General features: G+C 46.0%; 1 protein-coding gene across 1 annotated transcript in view; it reads right to left on the bottom strand.

Annotated features, from left to right (window-relative positions):
• Positions 1 to 3,576: 3,576 nt before the first annotated feature.
• PIWIL4 (piwi like RNA-mediated gene silencing 4) overlaps positions 3,577 to 12,398 on the bottom strand; it is a 61,854-nt gene continuing 53,032 nt past the window's right edge. Inside the window, exons 19-20 of the mRNA XM_073337568.2 lie at positions 5,368 to 5,515; positions 3,577 to 4,109 (exon numbers count right to left, since the gene is read on the bottom strand). Coding sequence (XP_073193669.1) covers positions 3,993 to 4,109; positions 5,368 to 5,515 — 265 coding nt within the window. The 3' untranslated portion in view covers positions 3,577 to 3,992. The remainder of the gene's footprint in view (positions 4,110 to 5,367; positions 5,516 to 12,398) is intronic.

The raw sequence follows: 12,398 nt of genomic DNA, 5'->3' as shown, positions 1-12,398 counted from the left end.
TGCACTCCAGTGGCTTCATTCCACCACGGGAAATAACAAAAAGCATATTTGGTGGAGTTTAGCTCTCCAAGATTTTGATTTCGACATCCAACACATCTCAGGAGCTTCTAACAAAATGGCTGATGCACTCTCCTGTGAAAGTTTCCCAGAATCAACTGGTTAAAATCGTCCTTGAGATGTGGAAAATATAGTTAATCTTTATATACCTAGTAGTATATTTAGAGGTGCATGTGTATTATTAACTCTGTTTTCTCCTAGAGCTCCAGGAAGAAATCACAGCCAGCGTTTGACCCTATCTGTGATTTGTGGGGGTGTGTCATAAATATAAAGGGAAGGGTAAACACCTTTAAAATCCTTCCTGGCCAGGGGAAAAACCCTTTCACCCGTAAAGGGTTAAGAAGCTAGGATAACCTCGCTGGCACCTGACCAAAATGACCAATGAGGAGACAAGATACTTTCAAAGCTGGAAGAGGGGGAGAAACAAAGGTTCTCTCTGTCTGTGTGATGCTTTTGCCGGGAACAGAAAAGGAATGGAGTCTTAGAACTTAGTAAGTAATCTAGCCAGATATGCGTTAGATTCTCTTTTGTTTAAATGGCTGATAAAATAAGCTGTGCTGAATGGAATTATACTCCTGTTTTTGTGTCTTTTTGTAACTTAAGGGTTTGCCTAGAGGGATTCTCTATGTTTTGAATCTGTTTACTCTGTAAGGTATTTACCATCCTGATTTTACAGAGGTGATTCTTTTACTTTTTCTTCAATTAAAATTCTTCTTTTAAGAACCTGATTGCTTTTGCATTGTTCTTAAGATCCAAGGGTTTGGATCTGTGTTCACCGATGCAAATTTATGAGGATTTTTATCAAGCCTTCCCCTGGAAAGGTGGTGTAGGGTTTGGGAGGATTTTAGGGTCGGGGGAAGGTGTTTCCAAGAGGGCTCTTTCCCTGTTATATATTTATTAGACTCTTGGTGGTGGCAGCAATAAAGTCCAAGGGCAAAAGGTAAAATAGATTGTACCTTAGGGAAGTTTTAACCTAAGCTGGTAAAAATAGCTTAGGGGGTTTTTCATGCAGGTCCCCACATCTGTACCCTAGAGTTCAGAGTGGGGAAGGAACCTTGACAGACATACTTGTCAACTGCTGGAGATGGCCCACCTTGATTATCACTACAGAAGGTTTTTTCCCCGCGCTCTCCTGCTGGTAATAGCTCACCTTAAGTGATCACTCTTGTTACAGTGTGTATGGTAACACCCATTGTTTCATGTTCTCTGTGTACATAAATCTCCCCACTGTATTTTCCACTGAATGCATCTGATGAAGTGAGCTGTAGCTCACGAAAGCTTATGCTCAAATAAATTTGTTAGTCTCTAAGGGCCACAAGTACTCCTTTTCTTTTTGTGAATATAGACTAACACAGCTGCTACTCTGAAACCGTTCAGAGGGAAGCTGTTCCATACCCCTAATCATTTTTATTGCCCTTTTCTGAACCTTATCCAGTTCTAATACATTTTTATTGAGATGGGGTGACCAGATCTGCACACAATATTCAAGGTGTAGGTGTACCACAGATTTATATAGAGGCAATATGATATTTTTTGTCTTATTATCCATCCCTTTCTTAATGATTCCCAACATTCTGTTCACTTTTTTGACTGCCGCTGCACACTGAGTGGATGTTTTCAGAGAACTACTCACAATGACTCCAAGACCTTTCTTGAGTGGTAACAGCTAATTTAGACCCCATCATTTTATATGAAAAGCTGGGTTTATATTTTCCAATGTCCATGACTTTGCATTTATAAACACTGAATTTCGTCTGCCATTTTGTTGCCCAGTCACTCAGTTTTGTGAGGTCCCTTTGTAGCTCTTTGTAGTTTGCTTTGGACTTAACTATCTTGAGTAGTTTTGTATTATCACATTAAGACTTCTTATTCTCCTCTCACTCCAATATAAGCAAAGCAACTAGAGCAGATTCTCCCCTCCCTTATACTGGTGTAATGACTTCAGACCTGCACCTGATTTATATTGGTGTTAGAGGAGAATTAGACAACTCCTCTCTATACATTTTTCTACACCAAAGAGACATAGCAATGCTTTAAAGTGTGTCTTTGTATTATTAAACATATATACTAAGATGATTTCAGATATGATTCTTGCCCTAATTATCTTATAATCAAAAAGAGAGACAAAGATGAGAAGATCTCACTGGGAGACCCAGAGGACGGTAAGTTAGAGTTCTGTATTTTTTAAATACAGAAAATCAAGATGTTATTTGTAGAAATTAGCTCTTTTGGCACAGAGTGCATGGTGTACGTGTGCACAACTAGATAAAGCAAAGGGTACTAACAGTCACTGGCACTTGTATTACATTAAAATTACTCTGTAGCTATATATGGAATAGTGTGATAGTCACATAAGATACCAATCAAGATGCTTCATAACACCAGTTTGGCCAAGGACTCACTGGCTTCCAGGTGGCAAACTACCTGCATGAAGGACTCAATAATGCTAAGAGTGTTTATTTTGATAAGTGACCTCCGGTAACAACGATACAACTATTACTAGATTCCACTGGTGTCAGAGAACCCGGTCACTGACCGGATTTATGTGAAAAAGGTGCAAGATGCAGAACTCTTTGGGGAACAATCTAATTTGGGACATTTTTGGGCAGCAATCTCTCCAGCGTTATTCTTTGCTATCAGTATCAATCCTGATTCTTTAAACTCTATTTTGCCCAAAGTGGAAACAGTTCACCACAGCAATATGTAGACTCCACGTTCATTACTTCCTTATATATGGTCTGTGGGTGGCTTCTTTGAATCCCACTCATTTATTTTACAGATTTGACTGTATCTCTGTGTGAAACACCCTTTTTAAAACAGTGAAACTTTTCATAGGTTTGTGAAGTATCTGAACATAGAATACAGGTATTTCTGTGGCACTAATACATAAAAATCAGACAGAGTTAAGGATACTGGGTTGCATTCCTGCTCTTCACTCACACTTTTGCTATAACCAAGATACTTAACTTCAGTCTACCCATCTATGAGTCATATATGGTAATATTTACCAACCATCCAGGGTTGCTGAGACACAATTTGGCTGTTGAACCCAGATCCTTGAGTGGAAAACTCACCAAGTAAGGCTATTATCTAACAAGTACAGTGAGACACCTACCCTATTTAAAAATCAAACTACAATAGATGTCATTTAACACTTAAAAAAACACTGACTCCTCCAAACTAATTTTTTCAATTAACTGAATTCTAAAACATTTAGTAATACCTCCCAGCTAATATGTTTGTATAACAAGGTGTCTGTTCCTACATTTTTACTGTGATTCGTGTTAATCTGCAAAACATCCGTGCAACACCTGGCTTTTTTGCTTTTTTTTTTTTTTTTAAATAAGAATAGTCTATCCATAGCAGAGAGAGCCTAAAAGAAAGTTTGGTGTAATATATTCTAACTAATTATCAAAAATAATCTTAAAATGCAAACAGAATAAAACTTTATTAATTCAAAAAACTTCAACCTTATCCAAAGGTGCCACAAGTACTCCACAAGTACTCCTTTTCTTATCCAAACAGTTTTCTAAAAGAGTCTTTGAAGGAAAAAGTAACCCTCTAAAACGATCTGGAAATTAAATGGCAATGATATGCTTACAGAATAATCAGGTGTACAGTGTATCTGTATCAACAAAATTTCTATTAAAACATCATATACCCCTACATTTTCAAATGTTACTAGGGAGTATGCTCCAAGTCTCCTATTGGGGCTAAGTGAAGTAAAGTACCTTAATCCCTTATACTGCTCAGAAGGCTCTGTTCTCTTAATTCAGAGAATAGATATTTCTCTTTAAGTCTAAAACTAGATGTTTTCTTTCAGATACAAGACTGAGTTTGAGCTACAGTATGCTGGCAGCCATGAGACCATATCCAGATTTGGCCATGTTAGTATTTCTTAAAGTTGTCTTCGTGATAGATTATTATTCTCCTCCTCACAAATAGAAAAGCTTGTCAGCTAGTTCCAGACTTGGCTCTCTGTGAATGCTCTGACCCACCAGGAAGGTCAACTTGTGGGCATACTGACAGGGTGCTGGCACTCTGATTAGACCCTGTGAAACAAACATCAGATGAAAGTGAGACTGACCTTCCCAGACTGTATTGCTGCTTTCTTCTGAGAAAAGCAAACTATTTTTAAAATCCCAAGTACCGTTTCCATACATAATATAATCTCAGAATTCCTTTCCCAGCCACTGGTAGGCAGGAATTGCCCAAATTTGTACTGATGAAATTCAGCCAATAGAGGGCACTCCTGCATAATGAAAACATCGTATCTTTTATTCAAAGGTTATGTTGTATATACCTACTGGAGAGGTAGGCCACTCCCCCCCCCCCTTTTTAGACTGCATCTGCCTTCAATTTCTTAAATACCTGCTGAAGGGAAGGATTCACACCTTCAGCTCTCCTCTTCCCACCCCCGCATCAAGACAAGTATAATCCTACCCAGGATCCCGGGTACATACTCAGGTGGCTAGCCTGGACTGCTGTGGCTACCCTGCTATTTTTAGTGAGTTACCTCAATTAAAGCTAGCTCTGGTACACCAACATGTGCTGCAACTGCATATCTTGAGTGCAGTGTAGACATACCTGAACGGTCTCAACCTTGAAATGGTGTGAACACTTCTACAGCTGAATGTGTAATGCAGGCTTTCTGCCTTTTCAATCATTGGCCTCTCTATTAAGTATGCCAACAAGGGTTCCAGTTCGTACCAATAATTGTGATATGGATACATGTCTACTAGGAACTGAATTAATATCACAAACACATTTTCCAAGGGGGTTTCAGCAAATACAGGCCTTTCAAAATAGCTTTTTGGCTCTAAAAAACAATCCTCTAGTCCTTGTAAATATCACCAATCAATTCTCAGCTAGAGAAGCTGCTCCTCCCACCACAGATGAGGTGGGGGAGGTATGTGGGATCAAGTACCCTCCGCAGCGGAAGAAAGACAGAGCCCTCCCCGCAGGTAACTCTGGTGGGGTGGGGAGAGCGTGGTAGCCCCAGACTGGGTGCAGTACAAGAGGGTTGCTGGGTAGAAGATACATGTAGGGCAGTCACGTGTCCTCCCCTTTACATTGTGTCCCCTACTGCAGCATCTGGAGGCACAAGTCATCTATGCCTCCCACCATAACAGCAGCAGTGTGGCTATGATTGGGAGTTGCAGTCCTACCCTTTTTATAATAGCAGTACTGTGATAACTGCATTGAATCATCAAATGTGAAACAATGTGTGATTTCTTTCCAGTTTTATTTAAAACCAGCTGGAAAAATTACACGACTTTTAATAACGATTGTCTGTGACTATTTACTCACTGGCCAGTTGTAGTACAGGTGGCACATCTTGTACGTGAGGCGCTGCATGTGATCTGGTTTTAATCCACTGTTATCATACACAACATTATAGTATGTGGGATTGACAGTTCCCTGACGTGCTAGTTGGCTGATTAGGTAAAAGTCATACCTAAATAATTTAAAAAAAAAAAACAGAATTAGTTTATGCGAACTTGACAGTTTATGCTCACTAATATTGCCTATTAGTTAAAATGAAAGGTGGTTCTTTATCATTTAAGGGCCTGTGATCTCACTTTCGCTGCTGTAAATCAGGAGTAACTCTACTGAAGTTAGTGGATTTACAATGCTGCAATCAGATTAAGGTTCTCCGAGCTAGATTCATATTGCCGCTAAGGCCCCTTTACAGCAGTCTGGCAGTGTAAAGGGGCCTTAGTGTAAATGACAATCTGATCCTCCTGTGCTTATACTCTAGACGAGTACAGGGCCGTGTCTACACTACAGAGTTTTATCCATAAAAGGCAGCTTTTGTCGACAAAATAGTGGAGGCGTGCCCACTATAATGCGACTTTTCGTGGCAAAAATGCCTTGTTTTGTCGACAAACTAAAACCATCCCGGTGAAACTTTTTGCGCAAAAGTTGTGTTGACAAAGTGCCAGTGTAGACACCGCACTTGATTTTATCGCTTCAATTGGCCTCCAGGAGGTGTCTCACTATGCCCATCCTGACTGCTCTGGTCAGCAGTTTGAACTCTGCTGCCCCCCAGCCAGATAAACAACCATCTGCACCTCCCCTTTAAAGCCCTGGGAATTTTTGAAATTCCATTTCCTGTTTGCTGGAAAGGTCTCAACATATCTTCCCAGGCGACCATGGCAACCCCTCCTGTTGGACTACTGAGGAGCAGTGTTCCCTCTAATTTTTTACATCCATGTGTAACACATCACCTTCATATTGGTGCACATAACAAAATTCATTTGGTGGGGGTGGGGTGAAGGGGTTCGGAGGGGGCTCAGGGCTGGGGCAGACGGTTGGGGTGGTGGGGTGTGTGAGGGATCTGGCTGGGGGTGTGGGTTCTAGGGTGGGGCCAGGGAATGGGAGGGGGCTCAGGGCTGGGGCAGAGGGTTGGGGGCATGCGGGCTCTGGGGTGCAGGAGGGGGATCAGGGCTGGGGTCCAGGGGGTGAGGGCTCCAGCTAGGTGGTGAAGGCTCTGGGGATGAGGGGTTCAGAGTCTGGGAGGGGGCTCAGGGCTGGGACAGAGGGCTGGGGTGAGGGCTCTGGGGTGGGGCCAGGGATGAGGGGTTTCGGGTGCAGGCTGCCCATGGCTGTGGGGGGGAGAAAGGACTCCCCCCAGCCCTCTCTCGCTGCAGCAGCTTGGGACCGGGGAGAGGCACCTCTCGCCAGCTGTGGCAGCTCTGGCAGGGCTGGGCCAGGGTTCCTCTCCCCAGTAACTCTGGTGGGCCTGGGCTAGGCCAAGGGAAGGTCTCCTCTCCCCTCACCGCAGAGGTCTGTACTGGGGCCGGTGGGGAGAGGCACCCCTCCTCTCCCCCCTGCTGCAGGTCCATGCTGGGACCGACATGGAGGGGTGCCTCTCCCTGCTGCAACAAGTCCGTGCTGCGACCTGAGGGGCGTGGGGGGTGATGCGCCTCGCCCTGCCGCCGCAGGTCCATGCTGGGGGAAAAGCATCTCTCCCTGCCGCAGCACCAAGCCCCTGCACGGGAATTAATAGGCAGCTGCGCAGCCACGCAGCTTAGAGGGAACTTAGCTGAGGATCTGCTGGATCTGTTCTGTATTTGGGGAGAGGAGGCTGTGCAGTCCCAGCTGCACTTCAGCCATAGGAATTTCAATACCTAAGGGTAGATTTCTTGAGGCTTGTACAAAAAGGGGCATGCCCTGGACATGGTGCAATGCAGAGCGAAGATAAGGGAGCTGAGGCAGGCGTACCAGAAGGCGAGGGAGGCAAACCATCGCTCTAGTGCTGCACCCAAGACCTCCTTTCTATAAGGAGCTGGACACTATCCTCAGAGGCGACCCCACCTCCACCGCCAAGAGCTCCATGGATACTTGGGCAGGCCTGCAGGTGGCAGGAGGACGTAACCTGGAGGACAAAGTCGTTGATGAAAAGATGAGATAGACGATGATTTGGAGCCCATGGTGGGGTTGCCCAGTGGGGCATGCAGCCAGGAACTGTTCACCACTCTGGAGGTGTCTAGCCAGTATCAGCAGTTGCTCTCCAGTAAGCAAGAAGCAGGAGAGGAGATGCCTGCTAAGCGGCTGTGCTTTGTGTAGTGCGGAGGTGGGTTCAGGTACAGAAATGCACAAAGCGTGCTGTGTTTCTGTGTGCTCAACATTTCCCTGTGCAGCTAATTAGTATGGCAGAAAAAACAGTTGCCTAACTTTTCGTAACTGTTGTTCTTCGAGATGTGTTGCTCATGTCCATTCCAAGTAGGGGTGTGTGTGCTGCAGACAGTTGCCAGAAGGTTTTTCCCCTAGCGGCATCTGTTGGGTTGGTCCAAGTGCCCCCTGAAGTCGCACCTTCATGGCGCCACATATAGGGCCCTGCTGACCCACCACCTCTTCAGTTCCTTCTTGCCGACTGGCTCCGACAGAAGGGTAGGCGGGTGGGTCTTGGAATGGACATGAGCAACACATCTTGAAGAAAAATAGTTACAAAAACCTAAGTAACTGTTTTTATTTCTTCGAGTGCTTGCTCATGTCAATTCCAAGTAGGTGACTCCCAAGCAGTTCCTAGGAAGAAGGGTCAGAGTTCAGTGGTTTGCAATTTGAAGAACCGCCCTGCCGAATGTGGCATCGTCTCTGGCTTGCTGTGTAATTGTGTAGCGTGACGTAAAGGTGTGGATCGACAACCATGTTGCAGCCCTGCAGATGACCTAGATCGGGACCTGCGCTAGGAATGCCACCGAGAACGCCTGCACCCTTATAGTGTGTGCCGTCAGCGTGGGGGCAGGAATGTTTCTCAAATCATAGCATGCCCGGTTACAGGCCGTGATCCACAAAGGTATTCTTTGGGACAATATGGGAAGTCCCTTCATCCTGTCTGTAATTGCAACAGAAAGTTGTGCTGACTTTCAAAACTGTTTCAATATAAAAAGCCAGCACTCGCCTGATGTCCAGGGAGTGGAGCCTTTGCTCCTGGTTGTTGGCGTGTGCTTTAGGGAAGGAAGCTGGGAGAAAAATGTCCTGGTTTGTATAAAATTGTGAAACTACCTTTGGAAGAAAGGCTGGGTGGGGCCTTAACTGAACCTTGTCCTGAGTGATCTAGTTTGAGACCAAGGGCAGAGTGATCGGAGTCTCCACCGACAGGTCTAGGAGAGTGGTGAATCTAGTGTTGGCAGGGCCATGCTGGTGCTATTAATATCAGTGATGCTGCTTCTCTTCTGACCTTAAGCAGGACCTTGTGAATGACTGGGATGGGTGGAAACGCATAGAGCACATGGTTCTTCCAGGGAAGAAGAAATGCATCTGCGATCAATCCCAGGCTGTGACTCAGGAAGAAGCAGAATTGCAGACACTCCCTATTGTGCCTTGTTGCAAACAAATCTATATGGGGAGTTCCCCACTGTTGGAAGATGTTGTTCATGACATCTGGTCGGATGGACCATTCGTGGTTGTGGAAGGACCTGCTGAGATGGTCCACCAGCTCATTCTGAGATCCCGGAAGGTATGATGACTCTAGATGTATCAAGTGGATTATGCAGAAGTCCCACAGCCTGAGGGCTTCCTGGCACAGGGGAGAGGAGTGAGCTCCACCCTGTTTGTTTATATAAAATATCACTGTTGTATTGTCTGTCAAGACTGACTGATACACACCTTCCCTCCAGATGGCTTTGGAAGGTCTGGCAGACTCGGCAAACTGCTCTTAGCTCCCTGACATTGGTGTGTAGTGAGACTTTTGCTTGGATCCAGAGGCCTTGAGTTCTGAGCCTCCCTAGATGCGCTCCCCATCCCATTGCTGATGCATCTGTGACTGGAGACAGCGAAGGTTGGGGCGTGGAGAAGGGCCCCAACTGATTGCAGGTTGAGCCACCACAGGAGAGACTCGGTAACCAGTGGGGGAAGTGCAATCACCCTGTCCAGTCAGTCTCGACTCAGTCAGTATACTGATGCCAACCAAGACTGGAGAGGTCTGAGCCGCAGCCTTGCATGCTATGCTATATGTGTACAGGTGGCCATGTGTCCAAGAAGCTTCAAGCACTTCCTGTACTAGAAGTTGCTTGTGAGAGGCCTCTCTGAAAAGGGACGGGGAAGGCGGGTAGGAGGGAGGGAAAAGAATTGGAGAGAATAACCCAATACTATCCTGCGCAGGACACAGCGGTCTGAAGTGATCTGGGCCCAAGCATGATAGAAGTGGGATAGACTGTTCAAGAAGGAAGGAGATGGACCTATGATTTGAATTGCTGTGTCATCCCCAGGCGCACCCTCGAAAGGTGTGCTTAGGTCCAGAGAACTGCCTCATAGACCCAGGCCCTTGGCTGGAAGGGGGTTGAGGCGGCCTTCGCACATGGTTTCGGCCCTGCTTCCTGCTGTAATCCTGCCTGGGCTGCAGAGGGTAGAAGCATGGAAGAATCTGGGGTTTAAAATGTTTTCTCTGTGGGGCTGGTGCATGAAGCCCCAGGGACTTCAGTGTTGCCCATAAGACCTTAAGGCTGTGAAGTTTAGAGTCTGTTTTCTCCAAAAACAAACGTGAGCCTTCAAAGGGAAGGTCTTGAATTCTTTTTGGAACTCATGTGGGAGGCCCGAAGCCTGCAGCCATGAGCTCCTTCTCACGTCAATCGCAGAGGACCTGGTTTGCGTCGCTGAGTCCGTCACATCCAGAGAGGCTTGCAAAGAGGTTCTTTCTACCATCTTGCCCTCATCCACAATAGCTGCAAATACTGTCCTAAATTCTCCCAGTAGCAACTCCTTAAATTTCCCCATTGCATTCCAGGAATTGAAATTATGGTGAATAAAGATCGCCTGCTAGTTTATTCTACCTTTGTTAGAAAGGTAGAATGAACCTTCTTAACAAAGAGGTCCAGCGTCTTCACATCCTTACCTTTGGGTGTTGGACCTTGCTGCCCCTGCTTCTCCTGTTCATTTGCAGCCGCTATCACCAATGAACCTGGCTGAGTGGGGGTAAGGAGATATTTGTACTGCTTTGATGGCACAAAGTACTTCCTCTCTGTCCCTTTAGTCGTGGGAGGCAGAGAGGCAGGCGTCTGCCACAATGTCATAGTAATGGTCTGAATGCTCTTTATGAGCAGCAAGGCCACTCTCGAAGGGCCCTTATGTCAGAATGTCCACCATAGGGTCCATTGCCTCAGTCACCTCCTCCACCTGGAGTCTCAGATTTGGGCCACTCTCTTCAACAGCTCCTGGTGAGCCCTGTTGTCCATTGGAGTCGGTGTCACCAATGTCCCTGCCACCACTTCATCCGGGGAAGATGAAGATGACGCCTGGGTTGGTACCGGGCCCTCCTGTCCCTCCGGCTCACAGGGTCCGACCTGTGTTGGTTCCTCAGTTGTGGTGCCAGGCTCAGCACCAGCCCTGATCTTGGTACTGGCCTCAGTGCCGTGCTCCTGTGTAGAACACTTACCCCTGCCCCCCAGCCAACGCTCACTCATGCTTGGGGTGTTCGCCAAGATGTGTGCTTGCCAAGGGTTAGTGAGAAAGTGACTGTTGTTACCGGATGTGCATTTTACTGAAATGTTTCAATGCTGTGTGTGAACTTAACAATCACACTTCTGTGTATTGTTTCTTAAGCTTCTACAGATGTGGCTTCAGGGGCACCCCCTACACTCTGGCACAGCACCTCGGCCAGATAAGAAAGCGACAGAGCAAAGACGACATGTTCCGGAAGGTGCTGCAGTTCTCCAATAAAGAGAAAAGGGAACCCTGGGAATGGAGGGACGCCAAAAGGCAGGACAGAAAAGAAGATCAGAAGTTCATTAAGGACGTTACTGTGCAGATGATTCAAATCATGGAGGAGCAAACGCAGATGCTGAAGTCCTTAATAATGTTGCAGACTGACCAGATGCATGCCCACCCTCCCCTGCAGCACATTCAAAACTCTTTTCCGTGCCCCTCAACTCCACTCTAACATTCTTTTCCACTTTCCAAGACTTCTGTTTCCCATTCACTCCACTCCCTCAGACAACTTTCAGAATGATAGCGAGACCTATGCATAGCTCTGAAAGTCTGCCCTTCCCTGGCACCTCCTTTCCCACCAAGCGTTTGTGTGTTTTGTTTTTTGTGCAATAAAAGCAAAGTTTTGAACGATAAGTAATCTTTGTGTCCTACAAATTGAGATAGCAGGCACTACCAAGACATACCCAGGCAGTTTAATCATTTGCTTACTGGAATTTAAGGCCCCAAAATTCATAATTGTTTCCCAGGAAAACTAGATGTAATGTAACACTGCTGTACCGAGCACAGGGATATACATTACTGGTTCTAATTTTCAAAGAGCTGCCTCAAAGCCTCCCTGATTCGAATTGCCCCCCTCTGTGCCCCCGATAGCCCTGGTATCTGGCTCCTCAAAATCAGCAGCCAAGCAGTCTGCCTCAGCACTCCACCCCTAAGCAAACCTTACACCCTGAGCTTCACAAATATTATGCAACATAAAACACATGGCTGTGACCATGGGAATATTATCCTCATTGAGGTCTAACCCATCATAAAAGGCATCATGAGTGCACCTTTAATCTGCCAAAGGCACATTCCACGGTCATCCGGCACCTACTCAGTGTGCTGTTGAACCGCTCCTTACTGCTATCCAGGTTTTCTATGTAAGGTTTCATGAGCCATGACTGTAAGGGGTACGCCGGATTTCCCAGGATCACTATGAGCATTTCAACATCCCCCCCCTGTAATCTTCTGGTATGGAAAGAAAGTCCCCACTTGCAGCTTTCTGTACAGGCTGGTGTTCCTGAAGATGCCTGCATCATGCACGTTCCCAGACCGCTTCTCCTTGATGTCAGTGAAACGTCCATAGTGATCCACAAGTGCCTGCAATACCATGGAGAAGTACCCCTTCCTATTAATGTACTCTATTGCAA

The sequence above is a fragment of the Lepidochelys kempii genome, chromosome 1 (assembly GCF_965140285.1).
Source record: "Lepidochelys kempii isolate rLepKem1 chromosome 1, rLepKem1.hap1, whole genome shotgun sequence".
In the NCBI taxonomy this organism is placed as follows: Eukaryota; Metazoa; Chordata; order Testudines; family Cheloniidae; genus Lepidochelys; species Lepidochelys kempii.
The sequence above is the reverse complement of the archived record's forward strand: the minus strand, read 5'-3'. Positions and strand labels throughout refer to the sequence as shown.